Source organism: Tigriopus californicus, chromosome 10 (genome assembly GCF_007210705.1).
Source record: "Tigriopus californicus strain San Diego chromosome 10, Tcal_SD_v2.1, whole genome shotgun sequence".
In the NCBI taxonomy this organism is placed as follows: Eukaryota; Metazoa; Arthropoda; class Copepoda; order Harpacticoida; family Harpacticidae; genus Tigriopus; species Tigriopus californicus.
This window is the reverse complement of record NC_081449.1, coordinates 10462274-10488209: the sequence shown is the minus strand read 5'-3', so window position 1 is coordinate 10488209 and position 25936 is coordinate 10462274. Positions and strand designations below refer to the sequence as shown.

Below are 25936 nucleotides of genomic sequence, written 5' to 3'. Positions count from 1 at the left end.
TCAGCAATGAAGTCAATTCATCATGTCTTAAAAGCTTTTGGGTGTGGCTAACTATTCATAACTTTTGAACCCCTTAAATGAAAATAAATGAATACGCCCATATCTAAGAGGAGGGATTGATATTATCAAAATGAAAAGTATCAAGTAAAGATTTATTAAAATGGTAATGAGCAATAGATTAGTTACATTGTCAGGTCTAGTAACTCCTCCCCTCCCCAAGAGCCTCTGCGTTGAGACTACAACCGTCATAACCAAAAAATTAAAAGAAAAGTTAAAGTTGAGGACGAACTTCTGATTCAAAATTTAGAATAAACCTCAAGCCTCCAGAATAAACCTCAAGCCTCCATTGAGAATGATCCATTGAAAAAGGAGATGACTTTAGTGTGTTTTCAATTCCAGAGCTTCTCAGAAGTTTGCTGATATTGTCCCAACCTTTACACCGGGAGATATGTCGCTCCCCAGTAACTATTCGGACATTTAGGCAAGGGCTGGTACCATCAGCAAACAAACTTCCCTGCCGATGCCAGTGATGCAAAATTGGCGTTTCAAACTGGTTTTAGCGAAGATGACCTTTCCTAATATAGCTTCTTAAAAACGTATTTGATGCCCCAAAATTGCATCACCGACACTGGTACCAGCAAACAAACGAACCTGCCAGAGCTTGCCTAAACGTCCCCATAGGCCGATTTTTCTCACTTCGAATCTTGCCAAAATGAGTCAGAAAACGCAAACTTGAAGAATTTCTTGAAATCTCTAAAGTCATTCCTCCTTGCCAGCGCCGGCTTCGAGAGCATTTAGCATGATTTCCTAACTGGTTGAACATATAGAGCACTAAAATGAGAAACTGGAGAGTAACGAGTTAGTTGTTGCTGTCTATCTTGATTTTGCCAAGGCTTTTGACAAGGTCAATCGTGGCCTTTTAGTTAACAGGCTCCATGAGATTGGGATCCAAGGCAAGGTTCTCAATTGGTTAAAAAGTTTCATTATTGGTAGGAAGCACCTGGTTAAGGTCGAGGACTTCCTTTCGTCAAGTCAGGTGTCTCATGTACGCGTTCCATGTTAGGTCCTCTCCTTTTCATTATCCTCATTGCTCCAATTCTGTAGCTTAGGCTGGCTTTACACTAGAAGTAAAACCAAGATTGAATCCGGTTTGAGGATTGAAGCAGGAGTAGTGCTGGGGCGAGTTTTTTTTGCAGTATGAGACTTTTTGTTAGACCTTAGAACAGTGAAAGGCAAGAGCCCTCTGCTGGACTCAAATCTTTTGCCAGACTCGCCCCAGCACTAGTCCTAATTCAATCCTCAAACCGGATTCAATCTCGGTTTTCCATCCTAGTGTAAAGCCGCCCTAAGTAATAGTTTTCCCCTACTTCATTGAAGACTCTACTTGTAGTTAATGGAGGTAAAGATGTTAAACAGGTTTCCTCCATAAAGGATTTAGGTGTAGTCCTCCAAAATAATCGAAAGTTCGATGAGCATATCCAGTTGCAGGTGGGTAAAGCTTTTCAAATGTGTGGTTGGATATATCGCACGTTTAAGTCCAGAGATAGCATCACGATGCTAACTCTGTACAAATTGATTGTTCAGCCACATCTTGGATATGCCTCGCCCATTTGGGCTCCAATGAGTTCAACAGGTTTGCCAAAGGTCGAGCAAGTCCAAAGATGTTTCACCAGGAATATAGAGGGAATGAGAGAGCTCTCGTATTGGGAGAGATCACGGACTACCAGAGATGTGAACTGCGAACGGAAGCAAAAATTTCTTATCTCCTAAGCCGTTCTAAATCCAAATAACAAATTTTATACAAACTCATGATCTTGTTGAATAGATGAACTTGGCCAAGTTTGAGCCCAAAACTATGCTTCGGGAACTCAGGAAATACCGTATGGTCAAAGTTGCGTAGTAAACTATTCAAAGTAAATGATTCAAAGTTAAGAAAGAATTGCAAATCTTTCATCTTGAATTGCAGAGGATTACATTTCCATTAGCGGTCAAGAAGTCCGCAAAATAAATAAGATGTTTCATGACAGTTTCATACAATTTGAAGTATGTGATTGATGGAGAGATGGAGCTCAAGTTGTGTTGGGGCTAGTAAGGCACACTGACTATTTCCGCATTTTTTGGCCTTTTTCTAATTGTATTTGGGTGCAAGGGTCGGAGGGATGAGCCTCGCCCGGCCAGCGAAGCCAGCCATCACATCCTTTTCAGGTGAATACCCATTCTAATTTAAAGCACTGAGTGATATTGGGACCAAATGGGACAGATATTCGGCCAATAACTGCGCTGATTTATTCTCACTAAAAATCTGTAACAAGTAATGATAGTAACAGTGCTACGAATGTTTGACAGAAAACGAAACATAACTTTGACGGGCTGACTTTGTTAACATTAGTCCCAAACCAATGGGAGTACAACAATATGTCATTCAATCCGACATATTTGTGTCATCCATTTCGAGTAAGATTACAGTATCTTAAGAAGAAACAGGGGGAGGAGGCGAAGATATCTCATATATATTACTGGAGTGTTCTCAATAATCTTTAATCCACTCGTTGAAGCGAAAGCTTCTCAAGTATACATTCATTCATTCATGCATTCATTCATTCAATCAATTTTTGGGCATGCTGGAAATTTTTCATTTCATTTTTAGTTAGCCCGAGAAGCATGGTGACATGTATTCGGAAGTTCCTTTTTACAGTCTGAAAGCCTGGGAATCCACATCCTTGACTCTTGTGGGAAGAAGTCAAGCCTTAACGATAGCATAAATTGACGTATCTTGTACGTGTTCATATGAATATCAACGTAATATGAGGGTCAACTGAAATAATAGCTACTTCCTGACTTCAATCGAAATCTAGAACAATTGAATTTCAGGGGACCTTTTGTCCTCCGACGTTTCAAAACGAGGCCCATTGTTCAAATCGAAAAGATTCAATGAAATATGGAGTATTACATACGAGAGAAACAGCAAACATGAGTTAAAGAACCCTTTCCATTTCGATTTGAAAAGGAAGAAAAGAGGCGATCACAACCTTTTCAATAACGGTCCATACATATTTTAAATAGATATTTAGCAAAAGCGAGGAAAGAAGGATGACATTTTCAAGATCGTCTTTTGGAAGTCAGACAGACCATGAAAAGATGTCCACTTTGTAATCATCACCTTGAGATATTCTTCATTCACACAACTTGTGATGGAGTAAAGAAAATTGCTTGGGCTCTCTATGTAGACTAGGAGATGATATTAGTACTAATGGAATGGGCGTGGAATGATTGAGAATGGGAGATAAATTCTTGGAGATCAATAATGGACAACCATTGGTTGTTTTGCAAATACACATGTACATATGTGGTTGGATAAGAAAAGACACTAGCATAACAAGTTGCGCTTGGGCTCACAATGTTGTTTTTTTGTCCATTGGGTCTGGGGTGGGATTGATGAGAATTAGGGGCTCTTTTCTGATAGTAATACGTAGCTCGTTTTTAAATGTTTGCAGGGATTAAAACGAAGTTGATAGGGGGAAAAGTTTAAATATCGAGCAGAAGTACGGCTGATCAATTGAAAAAGCCAACAAGTCAAACTTTCAACATTAAGACAATTTTGTTTCTTATACAGCAGCAAGCCTTACGTAAAGTCTAATGGGTCGTTTTCCATTGTTGGTGTAGTTGCGGGAATCACTAGTTATGAAAGTCGGGTCAGAAAATTTCCATTGATATTTCTTGGGGTCCATTGACAAGTTGTACGGTTCAACGTTTGAAATCTTATCGATTGAATGGGTTGGATGAAGCTGCTTGATATTGCTTTTGTGTGAACGGATTGGCGGGAGCAGCAGTTGCAGCAGATCCATTGGCTTGATCGCTTTCATCGGGAAAAGCGGGCACCATCTTGGTTTCTTGCATGCCGTAATCCAACGAATATCCATCGGCTGTCCCATAGCTTTTGGGATCCACTCCTGGACTCTTCATCTCAATTTTCTCCTCCGGCTGAAATGAAAAGGGATGTACAATTTGAGTGAAACAGAAATATCCTAGACGTTCTAATAGCCACATTTGTGCGCATGCTCGGTAAAGGCTGTTTTAAGTTAAGGCTTAATCCAAGTCAACCTTTAAACATTGAAATGGCATAGAAGATGGTCAGATGTACTTGGCTGGCAAGTTGAGTCAATAAGCTGTGCCTGATCAATCATAAAATGAACCCCAAACAGACACTTTGGTTTTACTAAGACCATCCACAAACCACTGGAATTCAGGGGTTTGCATTTAAGCAATGCAGCAAGACTCCTTTGTTGTTTAATATTTTCCGGGTTTTTTTCGTTTGACATCGTAGAGCGGTCACTTCGGTCACAACTTAGGAGCAGTAAGTCGAGGTTAGTAACATCGATGTAATACTGTTCTATATTGGTCAAAAAGAATGCCAATACTTCAAACTACAATCTTACCGGATCTACAGCCCAATCTTGGAGTTCTCCTGAGGCGAAAACGGCGTAAAAGAGGACTCCCACAAAATGGATAGATGCTGCAATCAGAAACACGTGGTGCCATTCTTCTTGAAGCTTTCGTTCTGAAGAATGATCTTTGGTGATTTCTTGAGTTGTAATTGGACATATCATGCCACTGAAGGTGCCCACGCCATTACTGATGCCCATCAAGATCGATGCGTATCGAGGAGCAATGTCGAGATGGTTGACATTGAAGCCAGATATGGCAAACCCAGAGCTGCCAACGGCAAAAATCAGGCCCACAATTGCCACCATTTTGTTGTTTGTGTAACCAACAACGAGGAGAAAAAGAGCCTCTCCTCCGAAGCCTCCACAATTAAACACTTTCCGTACGTTGGTAGTGGAAAGAAATTTGTTCCGCCTCAGGTAATCCGCCAATTGTCCACCAAAGGGTACGATGAGAGTCATCACGAGATGAGGCAATGCTGCCACAGTCGAGGCATGCGCCAAATTCATGTGGAACACTTCTTTAAAGTATTTCGGTTGGGTGATGAGAAGTAAGTAAAAGGTCCAAGATCGCGCAAAGTTGGCCACAATGATAGCCCACACCGGCATCGATGTGAAGACCCGCCTCCAAGGGGTGGTGAATATGGTCGGCTGTACGCCATGGTTTTGACCTATGCTCTGCTCTATGTAGTATTGCTCCCGAGGCGATATTGTGGGATGCTTGGCCGGGGATTCAAATGCCAACCAAAGCCAGAACATGTACCAAATAATGCCACACACCCCGTAGAAATAAAACGGCGCGTACCAACCTATACCAGAGGCTAAGTAGCCCGATATAGGCATTCCTAAAACTGCTCCGCCATAGGATCCGCAGAAAGCCAGGGTCGCCAAACGTGATCGTTCCAGTGGTGGTGCCCACCAACGCCAAATACCATGACAAGCTGGGTAGGTGACGCCTTCAACCAGACCTTGTAATACTCGCACACAAATGACCAAGGTGGGACTTATTTCAGTGGCGGTGGGAATGAGCATATTCAGACAGGATGAGCAAAAGATTGCCGTTCCAAACAGAAACGATGGCGAGAACCTGGCCGCCAGGAAGCCTCCGGGAATCTGAGTGACGATATATCCCCAAAAGAAACTGGCGTCCACGAAACCAACCGTCTCTGGTGTCCACTGGAACTCGGGAACGCCGGTGTCATTGGACATCATTTCTACGGTGGCCACTCCCACATTGCACCGAATCCCGAATGAGATGATGAATCCCAAGGCTACCAACCAAGCTTGCGTGTATCTCTTCGAGAGGCTAACACAAGGGCACTCGGGTTGGCAGTACTTATCGACCTTGCGCAAAGGTGGGCGTTCCAATTCAGGAAAATCCGTGGGCATTTGGAGGTCGCCTTCCTCATATTCCCCGCTCCGCACGGTCTTGTCGACACCTTCATTGGCATCCTTGAAATCATACCGATCATAAGCCCCTTCCTTTCTGAATACCCGAGTGGCGTTATTCTTCACGTTGGCAACGCCACATTTCATCTTGAAAAGGAACGCATCCTTGGTACCATCTGGACACTCTTGATGCTGAGCCCGCTCATCCAGATCCACATTCTGCATGGCGGAATTGACCTGGTCACCCATCGACTGCATTTTGACAGTCTAGGAGAGACCAATTTCAGACACACCTGAAATTCAAGACAACACTCATAGGTAACGGTTCACAAATACTGATTGAAAGAAACTATTCTCGAGAGTGCTTCTTGCAGGTACACTAATTAAACTTGTTCATACGACCCTCTCCGAGACCAGGTCAAGAAGCATATTGCATGTTTACTTCATAATAGAGGACTAGATTTAGAGATGTCATCCGAATTATCTGCCTATCGAAAAGATGTTGACATTCTTGTCCCTCCTCCCAACATATAATTCTAATGCAACTTTCCGTGATATTAAATCTCATTTCTCGTAGAAAGAGATGGTTTCCCCTCTCCCCATGATTGGCATATACTCGTATGATCCGTGCACCTTTTGGTATACCCATGCTCCAGCTTTCTGTCTGTATTGCTAGCCCTACTGGTAAACGTCACGAGTCGAGAATGCTGTTCTGGTAATACGACTCCAATTCAAGTGCTTCTTCTCTCATGTCCCTCTGATTGGCATCTTCAATTCAATTTCCATCAGATTGACAATAGCGTCGGTTCCTCGTTGGACGGATTGGTGTTTCCAGACTCCCGCCTTTTTGACAAAGCAAAAGCCATTATTGCCCAGAAAGGATCAACCCCATTCGTGCGTATGGATTGACATTGCTATCTACGCCTGAGCTCTCCAGCTGTCTCACGAGAAAGATGGTTGGTATCTGTCAGCAATCAAGTTTCGATTGGGAGAATTGAAGAAAGTGTGAATTTAATTTTGTCTATTGGATCCTTCTCGATTGAGGGGAAGTTTTTGTCGCCGTCTTTGCCCATGCTGTTGTCACTTGGGTGTTCTTTGAATTGAGGATAGAGGCACAAAAAGAGAGATGAAGGAAGCAACAACCAGGTCGAGTTCGGCCACAGTTAGCTTGAAGATTTTCTTTAATGGATATTGATCTTTGAATAAGATTACATAAACCTGGGTCAGCTCTCGTGGGGATATTACTTTTGATCCATTTTTGACTCAGAATGGTCTTAACCACAATTAGATTGACGGACCCTTTGGAAGGAAACGTATTCATAGACGTTCTCTCCATCGACTGAATAGTAATGAGAAATTTACGTAGTTTGCCATGGTTTTGGTATTCCCGAAGGAAGCAAGTGTTTTGCGGGAGAAATCTTCGTTTAAGTAATCTGAGAACGACTAAAAGCTGTAAAATATGTCCAATCCCTGGTTTATGAGGGGTTGGAACTAAAATTTGTTCGCGCTCCAGCGAACTAGAATATGAGGGGGATTGCTTTCAGTCTCCGAACGAGCAGCTCTGCTACCCAGAGAGAAGAAGAAAGAAAGATCGAGCGAGAGAGAGAAACAGAGAGTGAGCCAGTCGCACGCACATCCATTGAGTCGTCGCGGAAGAGAGTCAAAAGCCAAGATCCTTCAAGATCCCTTCGCTTTTCTCGTCTTTTCCCCTCCTCTCCCTTGATGTACTAGTACGTAACACTCGTACTGGGGTTCCAGCCGGATCTGTGCGACCGTAGAGCATGGAACGTGTGGTACAGTAAGAGGGAGTGCGAGAGAGCGAGGGCCAACATTGAACCAACCAGCGAATGGAGAGACAGTAGCAGTGCGTGCCAGACCAAGGGAGGCTTTTTACTTCGCGGCATCAACGACTATGATTAAGTATCCAGTCCCAGCTCCGGGAATGGGGCAATCTAAGTTTGGAGCAAATGTGCAGGATATACATTTCAGCCAGTTCGATAATCTATCGCCTCCCTCAGTTTGCATTGGCGAACAAAATACTTGGCTTAAAAAACACGGCAGATTTCTTACTCAGAAAAGACGGTTCAAATTACTTTCTCTCAAGTGCAATGATTGTCAACAAGAAGAGCCCTTCCATTTGGCATGCACGTGGCAACTACTGAGTATCCAACAAAGGCTCTACATCCACGTCCGAGTCACTGGATGGATGGATCCACTGAAGCGTTATTCTCGAGTTTTGCCTTTGGGCAAATCTCCGGACTTGGAGAGAACGTCTCCACTACGAAATACTGCGTGCATGCCCACTAGATACGTATGTACACCCTGAGCCTGTCACCCGTACACTTGTAACGGGTACTGTGCTTCTACCACCAATGCAACCGTATTGTGCTTGGGGAAACGTCAGAGTGGCAAAACTGGGGTCGAGCCAACATTTCCGACTCAAGAGTCAACATGACGCCCTCAACGGGGATGAGTCGGAATCCTGCAGCCCTCGTTTTGAAGTACTTTTATGAAGTCACGAGGCGTGAAAATGAAGGACCACCGGCGCTTCGAGTAACTAATAATAACCCCATGGGAAAGATTGGATGTATTCTGAGGGCATTTAATGTTAGTGGCTCACTTTTCCCGATTCTAGGACGGCCTGCATTTCAAGCGTTGAATCTGTTGAATCTTGGGTTAAAGCCATGGAATCGGGGAAGAACCGGCTAATGTCCTCATATTTCTGGTGAAAAGGGTCCTTCACCCTGATTGCCCGTGGATAATGTTTAGAGCCTATGCTTTGGCTATGATTCAACGAATGTTTACCCAAAAAAAGGCTTTAGTTTGACGCTTGATCTATCGGCTGAAAGAAGTTCCCAGTACACAGTTTTGTGCTCATAACCCATTTTCTACCCGTGAGTGAGCATGCGTTTGACTTCGTACACCCTCTTTAGCGCCCATGAAATGGAGAACGTCTCTGGAATACCAGATGACCACCAATATCTTCATCACCATATAAAGTTGCATGCCTTCCGCCCATCATGAACTTACTGACTCTGTGTCTGTGTACTCGAACAGCAAGCAGTATGAGAAGGGGATGATGATAGAACGACGATGAAGACGTGCTCCACCGTGTGTCCCAGCACCCAGCACTTCATGATGAACCCTCTGACAACCATATTCTTGCTTCCTACTACCTACACCATCACTGCCACGACACGAGTTGGGTGCTTGGCTCTGGCAATGGATGCTTCATCGACATAAGGACGGGAACGGAGAAGGCCCTTCTGTTCTCTTCAGCAGATCAGAGTCAGTTCCGTCCATTCCTCGGTCCGTTCGTCCCTCGGTGGAGCCGTCCAATGATCGCGTGAATCAAAGGGTATTAAAGGCTTTACTATGGTATATGTAATGCCTTTGATGATGGACCGCCGTCTGCCACTTCTTCTTCGTCTACTAGTCCTGTTATTGCTACTACTGCACACCACACAGGATAGAAGTCCTCTGTTATGATGACACTGTCAGGATTTCAGAGTAAGGAGGGTGAACAAGGAACTCTTGGCCTTTTTGCCCAGAACATCTTGGTGGACAGACACTTTCCACTTAAGAAACTTTGGCCTTTTCAAATGTAAATGCAGAGAGGGTACGAACTTTGAATAGAGATCAAAATCCCCCCACTATAACACCATCAAAAAGTGGAACATCGCCCACATAGTCAGCATCGTTAAATATTAAATATCTTCTTCAAAAAATGAACTGAGCCCTCGTAGACGGCGGTGATGGTGGGGGTGGTCGTGATGACCTGATCCCGGTACTCTTCTGTGCGTTTTGTAAATTTGCATCATTAGCATTAAGCTAGATCGTTGCTCTTCCATCCCACACTGTGTGTGCGTGCACGAATGTTCACGAGCCAAGACATCTGGTTTGGGTAATGTCGTTGACGCTCAAGTCATTTGCAGATCTAGCTCAGCTTAATGAAAGCGATTGTTGAAAAGGCAATTGAAATCCATTTTAATCAAGTTTTCCCTCTACTCGCTTCCAAGCTCGCTGCCTCCAGCCACTTTGGCTAGGTTTGGCCTGTTCGGGATGGATTTTATCTTGACAAGTGAAGTCATTGAATAGCTCCTCCAAATCCACTCTCCACGTCTCGAGTCCCAAACTCAGTGGGAGGGGTGAGTTCCTCTAAAGTGGGACGTTGGGTGGACCAGCCCCCAGAAAATCTCAGATTTTACAACGACCATTTGGTACGTTTATGAGCGTGGGCTGCTATGGCATTACGTCAGAAGCCCACACAGCCACTCGGCCCTCCTCAACCACTCACTCGTTCTTTGGATGGTTGTCGAGTGAAATGGAAGTGCCGGGGAAGTGGATTGCGTCGGATGACACATCCGCAATGGATCTATTTCAGCTCAAGTGGCCGAATTGAAGGGCAACTTTTCATTGTGTCAAAAGCGCCCTCGGGTTCGTTTTCGAATGATAATGGGCTCTAACCAACCAACATGCAAAGTCGCGGATATTTGTTATTGCAACAGTGATACTGCCAACAAATAACGGGACAATGCTGAACTGATAACAATTTATAGTAAACGTCCATCAAGGTCACGGAGTACAAAATGCGAAGAGTCCAAGTTCCATTCCTTTAAGCTTAGAAAACTGATCGATCTACAAAAAGGATGGTTGGAATATGCGGTGCCTAAAACTTTTTCTCTTTTTCCCCATCCTAACTCTCCAAGTAAAAGCAGTTCGAAATCTGGAGAAGCATTGCTGTCATTTTTGGAAATAACGACAGTTTCTCTTGAAGCCATGACGGTCAAATGAATAGATCAATTGAATATGTGTTTCTTTGTTCTAAAGTCTGTCAATGAGAAAAGAACGTACGTTGTTGGCCTGGCCATCCTATCTTTCCTTCACTGTGATGTATCCCTCCCATCGAGTTGTTTCCCCCCGGGGGAAACCCTCTGAATAGTAATGGGATTGCTCCTGGCATCAAGCACGTTGTCACTTCTTCGTGATACTGCCATAGAGCAACAATATCTTCGTCACTGCAAGGGATTCTAGTTGTGCATGTGCACTTCATCTGCCGATTTGTTTGCCTCAGGGTGCATGATTTGGAACAAGTGTGACTTCCCGACATTACAGGTCAGGGTAGTGACCAAAATGTCAGCATTTCTTATGCAGACATAAAACAGGGACAACTTCATGCTTGCGACGGAGTCCTTTGAGAGAGATTTTCTGAACAATGACTCCCAGAAACAATCCAAAGATTGCTCGAGCTGGTCTCTTTTGAGGTCCAAAAGTCTATACTTCATCCCCCCACCCCTTCCACCCACCCACTCTACTTTTCCTACAGCAATGCCCTAAAAAGAACCACTCAATGAGACGATTTTGGCGGGCGAAGGGAGGATAAACGACGACTCCAGCGAGAGGGTTTGTTTTGGCAGGAGGCAAAGGAGTTTTTCTATGGTAGACTCAATAGAGGTTTAGCTAACCACAAGGGCAAAGTCATTAAGGGGGGCAAGCTGGAATAATTGAAATGCCATCTCATGCTCTCATAATTTGTGGAAATTCGAATGCTAAGCGTTGAGAACTAAATGGCTTTCACCATCTAATCAACCTTCCTACTGGAAAAGGTTCTTTTACACCTTATAAGAATCTGCAATGCAGGACAAATTCATTTTTCTCCAACGAGCAATGCGACATAATTGATATGTTCTTGGAGGATCGCCTCATCATCACTCCTTCCTTTCTCGTTCTCTCTTTCTGTTTCTCATTTCTCATAAAGAGAGGGTCAATCACCTCCTGCATGCAAACATACATAGTCCACTCTGTATTTCTTGACTCTCAAACTACTTGTATTAAGCGGGTGAAAAGCTCTAGACCCTGCTTGATGGCATTATGGTCAACCTCAACCATGATATCCTATTGCATTCCCTTCAACCTGGACTTCTTGAAATGTAATTTTCGCTTTGTTTTCTTTTCTTATCTGAAATTTTGTGATTCTACGTTGAAGGCTCGAAAGAATGTTCAGAAAGTGTTATCAATTAATACAAACAAAACTAGATAAGGCGAGGTGGTTAAATTCAAATCATTAGGAATTGAAAGTCAAGTGAAGATGGACACTACCTTTAAATCACGGGGTACTGTTACCTACTATATTGGCGGTTTATATGCTTCACCACTTAAGCACTTGACCTCTTGACTGAACCAATCAGATTCCACGTCGACTGATATCCTCAATTCCGATTGCTTGAGGAACGGCTCAAAGCGGTCAAACCACAAAAATATCCGTCAGTATTGTATGAAATATAATATTGATTTTTTAAGTACTGGTTCAAATTATATTGTGTATTGATAGGGAGCGAAACTAAAAAAGAATCACCTATATCTACGTTTACTTTGATTTGGTCACAAGTGCCCAGAATAGGATCATAAAACAGATCTAATGTTTCCAAGTAGTCCACGAAATGACTCAATACATAAAGTACTACGATCGTTCATGTCCTGTACATCGTTGCCCTTTGGTCGGTCCTGGACTACAGTACAGTATTTCCATCCACGTATATTCGTTCCTCCTCTGATGCTGCGGATTGTGTGCTTTCCTTCTTGGAGTCCAAGTGCTCACCCGAGAAGCAAACCACGGGCATTTTTATCTTGGACAACGAGGTTGTCGTCTTTCGGCGAGGCCAGGCAAAACTCAGCGGTTGTTGTCCTCTGCCTCCTCCTCTTTACAGCCTCGCTACTAGCTGAACCCCAATTCCTGTCATCCCAAAGTCCATAATTCCTTTTAATATGATCTGACAATGAACTGGGAGGAAAGGGGAGGAAAGAGAGAGAGGAAGGGAGAAAGAGGGAGGAAAGAAGAACTTGAAGGACCCAACTTCCAATTCCTATCAGGTTTAGTGGGGCTGTTGGCCGTTTTCCTGGTTCAACTAGAGCCAAGGTTCAAGCTGTGTTATTTAAGTCAATCTGGCCCATACGTAGACAGGATTCTTAATGTCTCTTTGGGTATTGGTTTCAGCCTCCAGATCCGATATCAAACTTGTCCTCAAAGGAAAATGAAAATAAAGGGAAAATGTGCGCCTCCAGGAAAAGGAAACAACAAGCATCGATTTTGAGGAACAAACTCCAATGATCGGAGAAAAGGGAAGAGGCGATTATGGAGTTGTAGCAGACCTAGTGATCCATTCCCAGGGATTCTGTACAATGGAATGGCTGGCATACATGTAGTATGTATGGAGCGAAACGACGCTCCTCCCGTGGACTGTAGAGAGCTCCACTTGATACCAAATAACGAGTAATTAATCTGATTAGAGGACGATTGATGAGCTCGCATCAATGGCGGGCTGGAAACGGAAGAAGGACAAAGTTGATTGCATTTGCCAACTTTCCCTTCCACATGCTCATCCGTGGAGGTTGCTGCCGCATCCACGCAATATAGCTACAGTATTTGGAACGTGAAGTATTTGTAGGCGCGACGAGTGTGTCGACGGATCTTTTACTGAAGTGGGGAGAAGCGGAGAGTGTTGGGGAAAGTTTTTCTCTTTGAAATTCCCCTTTTGACAGGAAATTTGATGAAGAGATACCCGTTATAAATGCCTTGGCTTCGTGAGCCGGGGCTTCATTTAGGACATGGCTCTATTCTCTCGGCTCTTTCCCTTCGATGCCATAACCACTAAGATGCATTCACAATCTTTTGTAAAGCGTCGTCTCCCGCTTCGTGGAGAGTGATCAAATTTCTCGTAAAGACCCAATCTTGGCCCTTCTCGCGATCCTTGAACCAATATTTATTTGGTCGAAAGAAAATATAGTGGACCCACCACCACATTGCCTTTTCTCTTTTTGCGATGGGCGACAACAGGGAGGGGGTTGGAATAAAGCTTCGTTAATCCCAGTCCCTGCCCCGACAATTTGAGGATTCATTTCCTTGATTCTTAAGAAATGCTAAATTTGCTGCTGCTTTCACCTCCTCAAGCCCTATGAATAGTTCGAGAAACAAATTGAAAGGGGTTTGAACGCAATTGCGACGTGTTTTTCGGGGTATAACAAAAACGCTCTCCCTTCCAGATCCTCGAAGATCATACGAGGGTTGAATGTTTTCGGAATTGTTCCAGTTTATCTATAAATCCCCCTAGGAGAAGCTCGAGAATCTATCAACTCTACTAGCGAGCACAGACTGAGGATGGATATTTTCAGGGGTTCTTCCGCCAGAATGATGCCAGGGGAAATATATAATGGATTTGTCGGCTTTGCGGGAAAACATTTTCCTCGGTATGCCCAAGCTCACGTATTTGTGTGCCAGGAGAAAAATCCATTTGAAGAGCTTATCCTTTTAAAGTAAGCAGCTCAGATGGCAATGAAGCTACCCCTCGAGATCTGGTCTAAAATCCAGGAATGGTCAGATAAGATGACGTTCTTTCAATCCATTACGAGTTCAAATTCCATGAATAATGTCACTCTGTTAAGTACGTTCATAGCTCGTGGTGAGGCGTGTACCACTTAAACCAAAAGTGAGACAGTATTTATCACCAAGACCATCAACCAAAAGCCCGGTTGTGCAAACAAGCGTGGGCGAAGAGTGCGCATTCACGTTCTTTCTTTTCGAAAGTGAGCCCGTATAGCTTGGATAGCTTGGAACGCCATGGACCCATTCATATATTACGAGATGGATCGCTTGGCAGCAAGATTGCAGCCCCGCACCAACCACGCACGCTCAGTGGGATTGGAGCGGGGGAAAACCAACCAAGCGTTCAGAGATGAGACTTTCAGCTGAATCGTAAGCACTGCGATCCCCCAAAAGTCTTGTGATGACTCAAGCGAACTGGCAACTATCTGACATCTATCTGCACAACGCTGAGCAAAGAAAAATACGTCGAGTGTGACGTCATGGGCTAAAAAGAAGTGGCCCATGGTAAAGATGCACGAACGTCTTTTGGACCAAGACTGGCTTGAAAGTACGAAAGCTCGATGGATGGAGAGAAAGCTACCCTTGAATTTTTTTGGGTACGTACGTACATACCACGAAGGACCATACCCGAGAGTTGTAGGACAGGGGCCAAACACGCCTTGCTATGTCTGTCAGAATTTTGAAAGGAAGAACATTGCATTTACGTACGTATGTGTCAAAAAGGACCGGGTTTGCTCATTATTGAACGATCCCATTCCCAGGACAGATTCAATAAGGCGAGAAGTGAGTTTCTGCTCTTGGATTCCCCACGGGAGAATTCCTCCACAGAGGTTAGTTGCCCCCAGGTTAAAAAGAGAGAATCCGAGAAACGCACGTGGTAACGAGGTGTTTGATGATCTCCAACTGGGACTTTGGGACCATGAGGGGATTCACAACTTAGGACTGGCTACCACAGTTCTTCTCGTACAGTATTCCGCCTGATCTACCACGAACCACAAGCATTCTGTGAGTCGAGTGAAGGGGGAACATGTGAGGAGGAGGAGGAGAAGGGTACGGACTACGGATACAGACGAAGGAGAAGAAAGAAATAGATGTACACTGCATCATGGTACAGTAAAGTGGTGAGTGTACTAGTAGTAGAAGGAGTGCATAGAGCAAGGGAAGGTGTCAGAGGAGAGAGGCCACATGATATCCGCCGTGGGAAAACGAGATATAAGAGACACCTCACCTTGTTAGTGTCAACGTGTTAGCCGTTTTTCGACGATTGAAAAATTATAGCGATTGATCGAGTAAGAAGGCTCGCTCATGTTTCTCCTAGTATCAACGGATTGGGGTTGGGCGGAAAATAGCGAGATGATAATTTGAAATGATACATGAAATAATGGATATAAACCATGAGAACAAATGGCAGAAACACTCAACGTGCATTTGGGGAGCCTTGTGTTTTATAATGAATAGCCCAAACCATTATTTTGTCTCTGCAAGGATCACTGAATCCTTCTGGACAGAAGCACGTGGAAATAGTCTCTTGTTGAATGACAAGTAGAGGGCCCACTTTCGAATATCAAAGATGGATCTGACAGATCCAACATCCTCGAAAACACTCCTGACGTGTGAACAGAAACTAACTTGCCAAATCCCATGAGTTTACTCACGCTTACCTCAGATGAACTTCAAATCAAATATTGAATTGACAATCCCGTGATCATGCTCAATTAATATTACTGATGATTCTTGACCGAGACACTGTAAACAACTAAATACAAAGTCGAAAGGAGGGGATAAGCAAGAAACGAGAAGAAATAAAAAGTCTATGGAAAGAAACAAGTGTTGAGATACTACCTTGTCCGGTAGCTAATTCAATCCTCAGATGTACAATTTGATGTTAGCAGAGCTTATTTTATTTTTAATGAGCTCACAAGGAGGAGACCAGATTTTGTACTTTTATGTGTAGTACTGAGTGAAAATAACAATGGAACAATTTACAATGAGTGAGAACCTGGACAACCTCGCCTAATTTATCAAATCCTGGAGAATCAGTGCAATTTTTTCCTCATAGAAAATGTGTCATTGAAGCTAATAGCAAATGACAGCTCAAATAAGCTGCACATCTCTCGTAATGGCCTCACCTAATGTGCAGTATGACTTTAAAGAGACAAAACAAAGGCAATGCCTAAAACTGGAATATTTCCAGGTTTGACAATGCCAAAGATCGAATTGTTTTGTTTTGATCGAAGATGAAAAACTTCAGATATCATTCCTTCAACTCAAATTTTAAATCATTAGCTTTTGTCATAGCTGGGTTATTTGAATCAGGACCAGTAGATTATTCTACAAATCTTTGGATGTAAGTTCATTCTACGTAATAATGCATCTAAAATTTTGATTTGTCTCTTTACAATACTTTTAAAATAACAATCCCTTTATGGTCAATTGACATTATCACTCAATAACTTATGCTTTTATAATATGTTTATATAACTATCTAGTGCAATAAGTTTAAACCGTATGTAATGTGCATTGTCAGAAATTAAGGCTAACCACTGTTGGAGTGTTGCACTCTATTGACTTTTTTCATGGAGCCTTGACATGGTAAATGGAGGCTCCAACGTCAGTGACTGCTTTCAATTTTTAATTTTTGGTATCTCTTCATGAATTCGTCAGATTTTCTTGGATTGGCAAAAGCTTTTATACACATTTATTGTCCAGTAAGTTAATGAGTATGAGATGAGCGTACCTAGCATAGCCAAGCGTGCAAGAGCTACACCCTCATATATTCAAACACCGGTCTTGGGTGTAAAACTTCTAGTGTGTGTTCGCTGGAGCCAGATGTATATTCATTTTTGTAGCAATAGCATTAAGAGCATGTATGGGTTGAAACTTTTGACTTGCCTTGCACCAGAAAGTAGCCGATACAAAGAATTGTCTTTCATATGAAGGAAGCATAGACGAAATCACGTGCTCGTCGCCATTTTGAATTTGACCTTCCTTAAGTGAATGGGCGTGCAGCGTTAGGAGTTACATGCAGGCACCAAACGAAAGTATTGAAGTAATGTCCATTAGTAAACTTACCTGGGCAAATTACACGAAGATCTCAAAGACTAAGGCCAATCTTTTCCATTGCATTGATTTAGACAAGTTCGAATCCATTGATCAAATCACAGTCACAGTTCTACAAGTTTGTTGGCCTCTTCCTCCTCCCATCCCAAGCACCAAGACCTGACCGAGGGATAAATCCCTCACAAACGCTCCCTGAATTCACTATCAGTTTGGAATTAGGACAAGGTTTGAATGGAAATCAGGGTTTTTAAGCCTGAGACTCGAGCTTGGAGTCCAAGATTTTCATTCAAAGATGTCGACTGAAAGAGATCATGTGAAAAGGCCAGAGCGGCCTTGGGGGAGAGGCACCACGTCCTCGCCTGCCCAAGGGCCCTCTATTCACACGGAGCGAGCGACGACAAGGGCTCAGGCTAGTTGCGTTGGGAACAACGGGGACAGCAACGGGGACCAGTTACGGAAGCAGCCATACCAACAACCTTGCCACAGCCGCTCCAATGCTCTCCTCCTTCAACCCTCCAACCTCCTTCTCCTCCTCCAATCTCCAGAGGTCCTCCTCCTCTCTCTCCTCGCTCGCCATTTGCGCCTCTCTCGGTGATATCCTTCAAGCCTCCAGAGAGGCACACTTTTTCCGCCTCAAAGACCAAAAATAGGAGGCGCCCTTTTGTGCATGAAGGACGTTAGGAAAGCATCGCGTTTGAGACTTGGATAACCGCTTAACGTACAAAGACCAGATCAGTTTACCCATCTTTTTGCCCAAAATAAATCGGGTGCAAACTTAAATTGAAACACTACGAGCGAAATATCCTCAAATAAAGCTGCCTTCAGTTTTGTAATAAATTTTCAACTTACCTTGTACAATGCCATTAAGATTGGTTTCTTTCTCCGATAGGGGAAGAGGGGTGGGAGACATTCCACGAGGCCAAGAAATATCCCCCACCCCTCCCTGCGATATCACTGAGAAACTTACTTTACTAAAATGTATACATATCTCTTCTCATCCAAACCAATTTCACAAATGGTTACCACCCAAAATCTTGATTCCCCGTGTGTCCGTCAAGAGCCTTTTTGGATGGCGGCGCCGAAATTGCTCGCGGGAAAAAAGGGAACAAAACGCCGCGAAGGAGCGTCCATTCCGACAGGGCTCGTTCCAATTTGACGGGGAAACGCGCTCCAAGTCGCCATTCACCGTTAGTTGGACGAAAGGCTGGAACGAAATGACGGGAAGGACGCTTATTGGCTGTAGAAAGACACAGGTAGGGTATTGAGCTAACTCACACCTTGGTTGGTTTGGAACGAATTCTGGGGAAAACCATTCATCCGTCCCCTTGGCAGAAACATGCGTAGGGTAAGTCTTAATCTGCACAGAAGGCTTTGTCTAACCAGGTATACGAGCCAAAGAATGATGCTAATCGCTGCTTTACTAGATATACAATACATCGTCAACAGCAGACGCAATCTTCAGTGTGCAATGAGTTCAGAATTAATCGAATTGTCTGAGTTTTGACCATGGCCAGCACCAGATTAACAACCCCTTTTCCTTTCCCTCACTGATCAAGAATAATGGGTCTTACAATACGTTCTCATATCTTCATGGTTCAGTGATCATTTGCTGACACGGTGTCTCCTTCAATAATTCTGAAAGAGAGAGAGACTAACATGAAAATGGACCCATTCTACCATTTGCAATCTTGACAATCTTGACAATCTTGGCATCGTGCCATTGCCAAGTGTGTCTTTGTTGTAAGCACGTGAATCGAGCAACCTTCCACTTGATTTCAAAGTACAGATTGACATTTGAGGGCATTCTTCTCCGTACCTAATGGTCAAAGTACAGTTCATTTCTAATCACTACGTAGATGAGAGGCCTCTTTCTTTAAAACTCGTACATCCGATATAGGTGTTCGGACGTTTTCCATTTGAAAATTTTGAAAATACACTTGGGAAAGTGGTGAGCGGATGCTCCTTCATGGTAACGTCCAAGCCTTCGCTCAGAGGTGCGAGTGCTTAAAAAACTCTTACCGCAGAGCTTAGATTTTATGTCCGTTCTTGCCATTAAATCTAAGAGACGAACCCAAGATCCCTGATTTTAGGGATTTAATCATCAAACCGAAGTGAAATAGAGCAATTAAATAGACGAAAATCAGCCACCCATGAAAAATTCCAATCATTGGAGTTCTATGCAAGATTTGTCCTTGATAATACTTGCAACCAGAAGCTGGTATAGCTTGCTAAATAACTTCACTTTCAATTCCATCCTTTTAATTTCAAGAATCTGAAGAGATTTAGCAGAATGGCATAACAATTTTGACTGCAAAACAGGGTTCTAAATATCATTCGTCATTTCTAATTAAGGAAGTCTGATCACCTTTCACACAGCCTTTAATGATTGGGTCTTTTAACTTTAAAATGTAGATTGCATTAAATATTTGCTTTTCTTAGGACCTCTGAAAGTATTTATTCTTAATTGATCACAATGAAGTGGTTTGTCCCCAACTTCCTTTTGTTTTCAATAAAATAAATGCTCTATCGAAGCTGAAATTCGTCTCCCCTTTTTGGGAGCGCTCAAAACATGTGTTAGTTCAGAGTACTTCTCCTGTAATAATACAGAGAGGTGATATTTGGGCGAAAACTTCCCTGTTTTTGGAACGCTTAGGGATTACAACTCTATCAAGCGTGCATGAAGGAACAGGCTTATCATTACTTGTGCTCTGCTGGGGTGGAAATCGTTGGACAGGGGGTTGATGACGTTAGTCGGTATAAGGAAGCTTTATTTCTTTAATTGTCAATCCGTTACTTTGACCCAAAAGGGACGGAATTGCAAATCGTCAATTTGGCCTAAACATCTACTACGAAGTGCCAACAAAATTGGTAACATAACAAAACGGCAAACCTAAAAATGGTTTTTTTCGCCTTGAGGATCCGAGAAGGCATTAGTGGGAAAAATAGATAACTTATTAATAATAATCTGTCCTCGAGTTCATGGGTGCGATCACTGGTCTTCCCCCACCCACCCAAACCGTGCTTCTCTAGTTGATATTTGCCACGAATGCCAACCCTTGAACCCAGAACCGCCATGTGTGAAACTATTTGTATTAACTATCATGTACCTTACATACATGCTACAATGAGACATGCTTCTCGCAATAAAGATTGATTAGATTAGATTTATTATTGCCATGGTGTAGAAATGAATATAGAATTTATGGCGTATATGCGTTATACAAGTATTACTAGGCAGAAAAAAAGAAAACTATATGTGTTTCGCATCATAATAAGAAATCTAGGAATAAGCTATCAACATTTATCGTTTTGAATGTCCAACTAGTGAAATTACGAGTAATATTTAGGGATTATCAGGCAATAAGTTTACACACAAAAAATAGCTGAAAAGTAAGCCTTATGGAGTTCGTTAACTTAAAAGAAAAGTAGCATGTCCTTTGCTTGTTAATAAGAAAGTAAGCTTTGTTAATTTTTGAATAAGAAAGTTAATGTTGTTAATTTCTTATTCACGTTAAACGGCCAACTTTGTCTGTTTGATATTTAATGCTCAAATCCTTTATATCTTTATAACTTTTAAAGATTCGTCTCGGTCTTGAGCTTTGTGTTGTAATCTAACGATTTGTTTTTTCAATAGAAAATCGTTGAAGATGGACTAACATCGAAACGAAAACATTTCATACCACTGAACTCGTCTATTATGTTTAAAAACCAATGAAAGAGAGTTGATGAGGCGTTTCTAAAGGAACAGTTAGTACATTGTGTCTGCTACATAAAACTCTTGATTAAAACCCGCTCCATATCAAGCTCAACGGCATTTGATGACCAATAAATCGACATGAGAACTTTAAAAAACACGTTGCCTTTTAAGTCCTTTTCGCTCATTAACTTTAGAATTAAATAGCTTTCTGACCTGCCATATTGTTTGTACAGGTTCATCAACACAATTAGTAGCTCTTGCTTGCACCAACCATCTTTCAGTGTGGCTAAATTTGAGAATGCGACAAGCAAGCCAGTGCATGGAAAGGCCATATGGCCATGAATTCAAATAGGTTCCTGCTGGTCTCTACCTCACCCCTTCTATTCTTGCCATGTCTCAAATAAATACTATTCATTGAGAGGGAGCGATAGTGTGTGTGTATGTGCCTGAGTAGGACGGTATGTGTGTGTGTGGGGGGGGGGGAATCAATGTTACTCTTAAACTTCGCTTCTTTCCTTGGTTATTGCCCTTGTAATGGTAAAGTAGGAATTTCCTTGTTCCCTCTTTTCCTCGGCTCTAGTTCAGTAGTGCTCTTGTGGAACAACTGAAATGTTGTGAGAAGGTTCTTCTCCAGTCAGCTTTCAGCTCTTACGATCGTTGCTTGGCTCCTCTGAGCCAGCCTTTAAAGCGATGTGGTATATTTATTCCCTTGTAGTCGGATCAAGCCAAGCCATTCACCCAATCCACTCTCAGAATTGAGGGGGTTGAGAAGAGCATTGTAATGCTCGTGATGCTCTTGGCTCGCCGTTGGTTCTTGGTTGGCAATCCTCATTTGTACTTACAAATAGGGATACTTATGCAAAAGTGATTTCTGTTGTTGGAACCGGGTTTAAAGTCGTGAGTGCTCCATGCTCAGTTCCACTACATTATTTGGTTTATTTCCAATGTCCAAATTTGTTTCAAATGCACCAAAACAGCATTGTAAATCGATAGAGGATTGAGACCTCTGTTAACGAACATAATCCTAACGTCGTTAGCTAATGACTAGTACTGGACAAATACTTCAAAAGTTTTTGAGATCCCTTAAGTGGCCTCTCCAACTTGTTTCACCGGATTTTGAAAAGGGGATTTTATTGCAATAAGGTGACTGACTCTCAATACATAAAATAGGCAGTTGCAGGTTCGGATGGAACTCGTACCATTCTAGTAAATACATACTCTTAAGTTCAAACCATCTAAATCCGAATAAAGTGCGCCTTAATTTTCATCAAATCAAACTTAATTTTCAAGAATTTTGGCTCTTTTGAACCAAGCTGATTTAAAAACATGCAAAAACGGACGGGAATCGGTTGTTCCCTGGGATTTTGTCCGCTCAGTCGGCTTTGTGCTCCATTGCCTCCTGGTCGACGGTCCCTGAAGTTTTAATCCTAAGTTTCTTCTAATTAGTTTTCATCATAATCCGAGTAACAGTGGTAGTAGTGGTACTCTCCCAAATGAAATTCCCGCCCTCCCAACGGAGAGGGGAAAGAGGGTAGAATCCATCCCATCCATCCACGAAAAGCCGACTTGCTGACAACGCAAATCCTCTCTCGTGAGGGAAAAATGACGAAAGTCAGAAAATGATATTCCCAAGCTCTCCAAGTTTTGTCCCCCTCTCAATTCTTCACCAAAGGATTGTCTCTTCCCCCTGACTGCCTCGATCGTTTCCTTTACGTTTTGTTCCCAATTCATTCGTGGAATGGACTGCAACTCTCCAATCGAGCGACCAAGGGAGCAATTTTCAAGATTTCGAGTCTGCCTCAAAAGATCACGTTATTGGAAGAAAGTGAAGACCACATGCAAAATTAAACATCAACTATGGAGCGGCACCCAAGGAAGCCTGGCAATGGCAAAGGAAGCTTTCAAAAAATGGTCCAAGGAAAAGGCAGTAAAGATAAAGATCGTAAAAGAGACGTGGTACCCCTGTGCATTACTCGAAACCAAATAGTTGGGACTAGACTAGAAGGCTGCTCGGTCCAAAAAGGGATTTGGACCATTCCGGAAGCGCTAGTCGATGCTAGACTAAACACTGTGGGAAAACCCGCGAAGTTTCTGTATAAGAGAGATCAACCAATGATTTCCATAAATTGCAATGGCAGGCACTGGTTTATCCATTTGTTCCCAAAGTTAAAATATATAAAATTTGTAGTGTCCCAATTAAAATATTAACCAGTGGTCGCCCTCCTAGGAGTAGTAGAGAAGCACGCTGTGGTAGTATTTCTTAGGCACGCTGTTCCTCTCAGTCCCAAGTTCCTTTGGCTTTTACTTGCTTGCATCCGCTCTTCACGATATACGATGTACAGTACGGATGTACGTCGCACTTTCCGTGGAACCGAGAGACTTGACGCCATTCGTTCCCTTTCTCTCTCTCTGTCTTTTTCTTCGTTGAGCCGTTGGTTGGTGGCTCGAGTTTGGGAGAAAAACCAGATCTGCAGAGCGAAGCCATGGAAGAAGAAGCAGAAATAGATTGCCTTCATTTCCGGGCGATGCTCATTTTTTGCCAAGGGACTTGTTAAGGAGGCGTTCTCGACGTGCATTTACAGTCTACTCGGCCTTTTGTGGACCCTCAGAAATGGAATGGATCACGAATTTGTAGTAATTTCAGCATTTTCCCATTGAAGTGTGAAGTTATCTTAGCCTAATCTTTCTTGGCGAAAGCTGATATAAAAAGGGTATGATAATTCGGCTGAACACTAAAGATGTTTTCTTCACCAAATGAACCCATAACATTTCTTTCAAAATTATTGATGATTTACATGTTGGAACGAAATGGAAGGGGCCCGTTCACCGCCTCTCCTTTCGATGACTCATTCTCAACCAAAGCAACCATTTCGGACATAGTGAAAACAGATCCTCTCAGTCTCTCTAGAAAGAACTGACAGTAAATGGAACCTGATAAAGATGTTTGGTTTCCAGTTCCATTCATCTTTGTTCTATAACGTGATCAAGATGTACTCGGCTAGCAACCTGGCTGGCAAACCATCGGGAAACCAACCCATAACAAAGCTGTTACGCCCGAAATGCATCATCTCCTCTTTAGCGCTGTTCCTAATGGTTCTCGATCTAATGACATGCAATGGGTAATCAAATAGGACTTCTGCCCTTTTCTACTTTCGAACAAAATAGGTAGAACATCAGATGACGACAATGACGAGGAATCTCTCAGGATTATAACAATGAAGACACAAACATAAGGGTTCCCACGGAGAACTTCAGTTGTTGATTGTTAAGAATTTTGGTCGCCCGGGGAATTGTTCCCGATCCCAACAAGTCGCAAAGGAATGCCAAAAATTTGTCGCTAGCTTTGCCTTGGCGACGCAGGTGTCGAATGAGAACATGATGATGTCACTCACTTGGACCCAAGACTCAAATAGAGCCGTTTAAAAATATAATCTTAGAACACATAATCTAGCATGGACAGTGGTCCATGTGGATAAGCAATGATCTATGTCTTCAAAGTCCCCAACACGATCAATAAAGGGAGAGAGAGAGAGAGGGATTGAGTGAGTGGGTGAGAGGAAGCAAATCTCTGCCAACAAGGTGAGAACGAAGACGATGCAATGGAACATTAGAAAAGTTTCCCTTTGAAGTTATTGACAGTGAGATTGCCAGAAATCCCCCTCCATTTGCTGTGAGTGCTTCACGCTTTCCCACTACGGTGGCTACCATTCTCCAGCCTTAGTTGGCCGGGCTAGCTGCCTAGGATGGTTCACCCTCGCGCTTCTCTCATCTCTATCATTGCTCTGAGTTTGGAAACTGTTCTCTTCCTTGCCGTCGACAAGGACCACAACGTCTCTTCACTAGTGTTTCCAAATCAAATAATATAAGATTGAGAAAAACCAAACTATTCGTTTTTCATTTGATTTTTTGAAACCAAATTATTGAAAAGATCCAGCATTTCTTCAAAACATAAGTGAGAATGTGAATAGTTGTACCAATAAACATTAATATGTGAGATGTCTTTCTAAATATTCTTCTTTTCGGACTATTTTAATCTGATGTATCTTTGTCAAAAGATGCCATAACTAGTGACTTATGCTGATGTAAATTTCAATATTAAAAAAATCATTCTTATTCTTGAAAGACAAGTCGCTGATTAACAAAAGAAATTTTACTACAGTATGATGTCGCAAACGTTGGGCATTGTAATTCATAGATAACGAAAAAAAAACATACCTCTTAGCCTTAGAAAGTTTTAGCCAGGCCTACAGACGGACATTTTGAAAATGTTCAATGTCCTAAGAAAGTATTCAGATTACTCTAAATGTTATTCACAAGTTTAAATATTTCATATATTGAATATGTTCATATTAAGCTTACTATTTCATATATACCAATCTTGACTTTTTTGACATGGCGAATGCAAAACATTCAAACCAATTTGCAAAGACTTTTGAAATTTATTCAACTTGTAGACACAAATCATCACATTGGTTTAGAAAGTTTGACGTGCTTCATTGGAAGAAATAAATCAGCGTCTGAGATGAATACGTGTACATACCTGGTTCACTATCCAACATACTGAAAAACTTAGTTTGATGTTTTTGGCTAATAACAGATACTTACAATAGTTACTGATTCTATTGAATTATTTGATTTGGTTATTTGATTGAAGGAAAAATCAAACAATTTAGAAACACTTTTCTCTACGTACTTCTCTAAGATGAGGGATTTTCCCAATACAACCCAATGAAGATCAGAGAAGAGGCCACCATCTTTTAGGAGGATATTCTCCTGCTACCCTACCCTACTACACCCTCTCTCCGAGCTGAAGCATCATCACCGCATTCGCATTCATAGCGATCGCGGTCCACGTCATCGTCGTCATCGTCTTTCTTAGCAAGGTGGTGAGTGACAGGCATGGCATGAAAGGACCTCTTTGGCCTCCTCATCCGTGTTCCATGTTCTTACGGAAGACTTACTCCTTGA

General features: G+C 42.5%; 1 protein-coding gene across 2 annotated transcripts; it reads right to left on the bottom strand.

Moving 5' to 3' along the window:
* Nucleotides 1-2263: 2263 nt before the first annotated feature.
* On the bottom strand, nt 2264-18290 carry LOC131888464 (vesicular glutamate transporter 1-like). Of its 2 annotated transcripts, none has more exons than XM_059237326.1 (3): nt 18121-18290; nt 4437-6124; nt 2264-3981 (listed from the first exon to the last, which is right to left on the bottom strand). In XM_059237326.1, exons 2-3 carry the CDS (start codon nt 6087-6089, stop codon nt 3760-3762), a joined length of 1875 nt encoding a protein of 624 aa, XP_059093309.1. In that variant the 5' UTR covers nt 6090-6124; nt 18121-18290; the 3' UTR covers nt 2264-3759. The 2 variants fall into 2 exon arrangements, with proteins under 2 accessions (XP_059093309.1, XP_059093308.1); XM_059237325.1 differs by lacking the exon at nt 18121-18290 and adding an exon at nt 17284-17597.
* Nucleotides 18291-25936: the final 7646 nt, after the last annotated feature.

Coding starts and splice junctions, on each gene's coding strand:
- LOC131888464 (XM_059237326.1), bottom strand. CDS start 6,089: ATGCAGTCGATGGGTGACCAGGTCAATTCCGCCATGCAGAATGTGGAT. Junction 3,982..4,436: donor AAGATTGGGCTGTAGATCCG/GTAAGATTGTAG, acceptor TTTTCATTTCAG/CCGGAGGAGAAAATTGAGAT.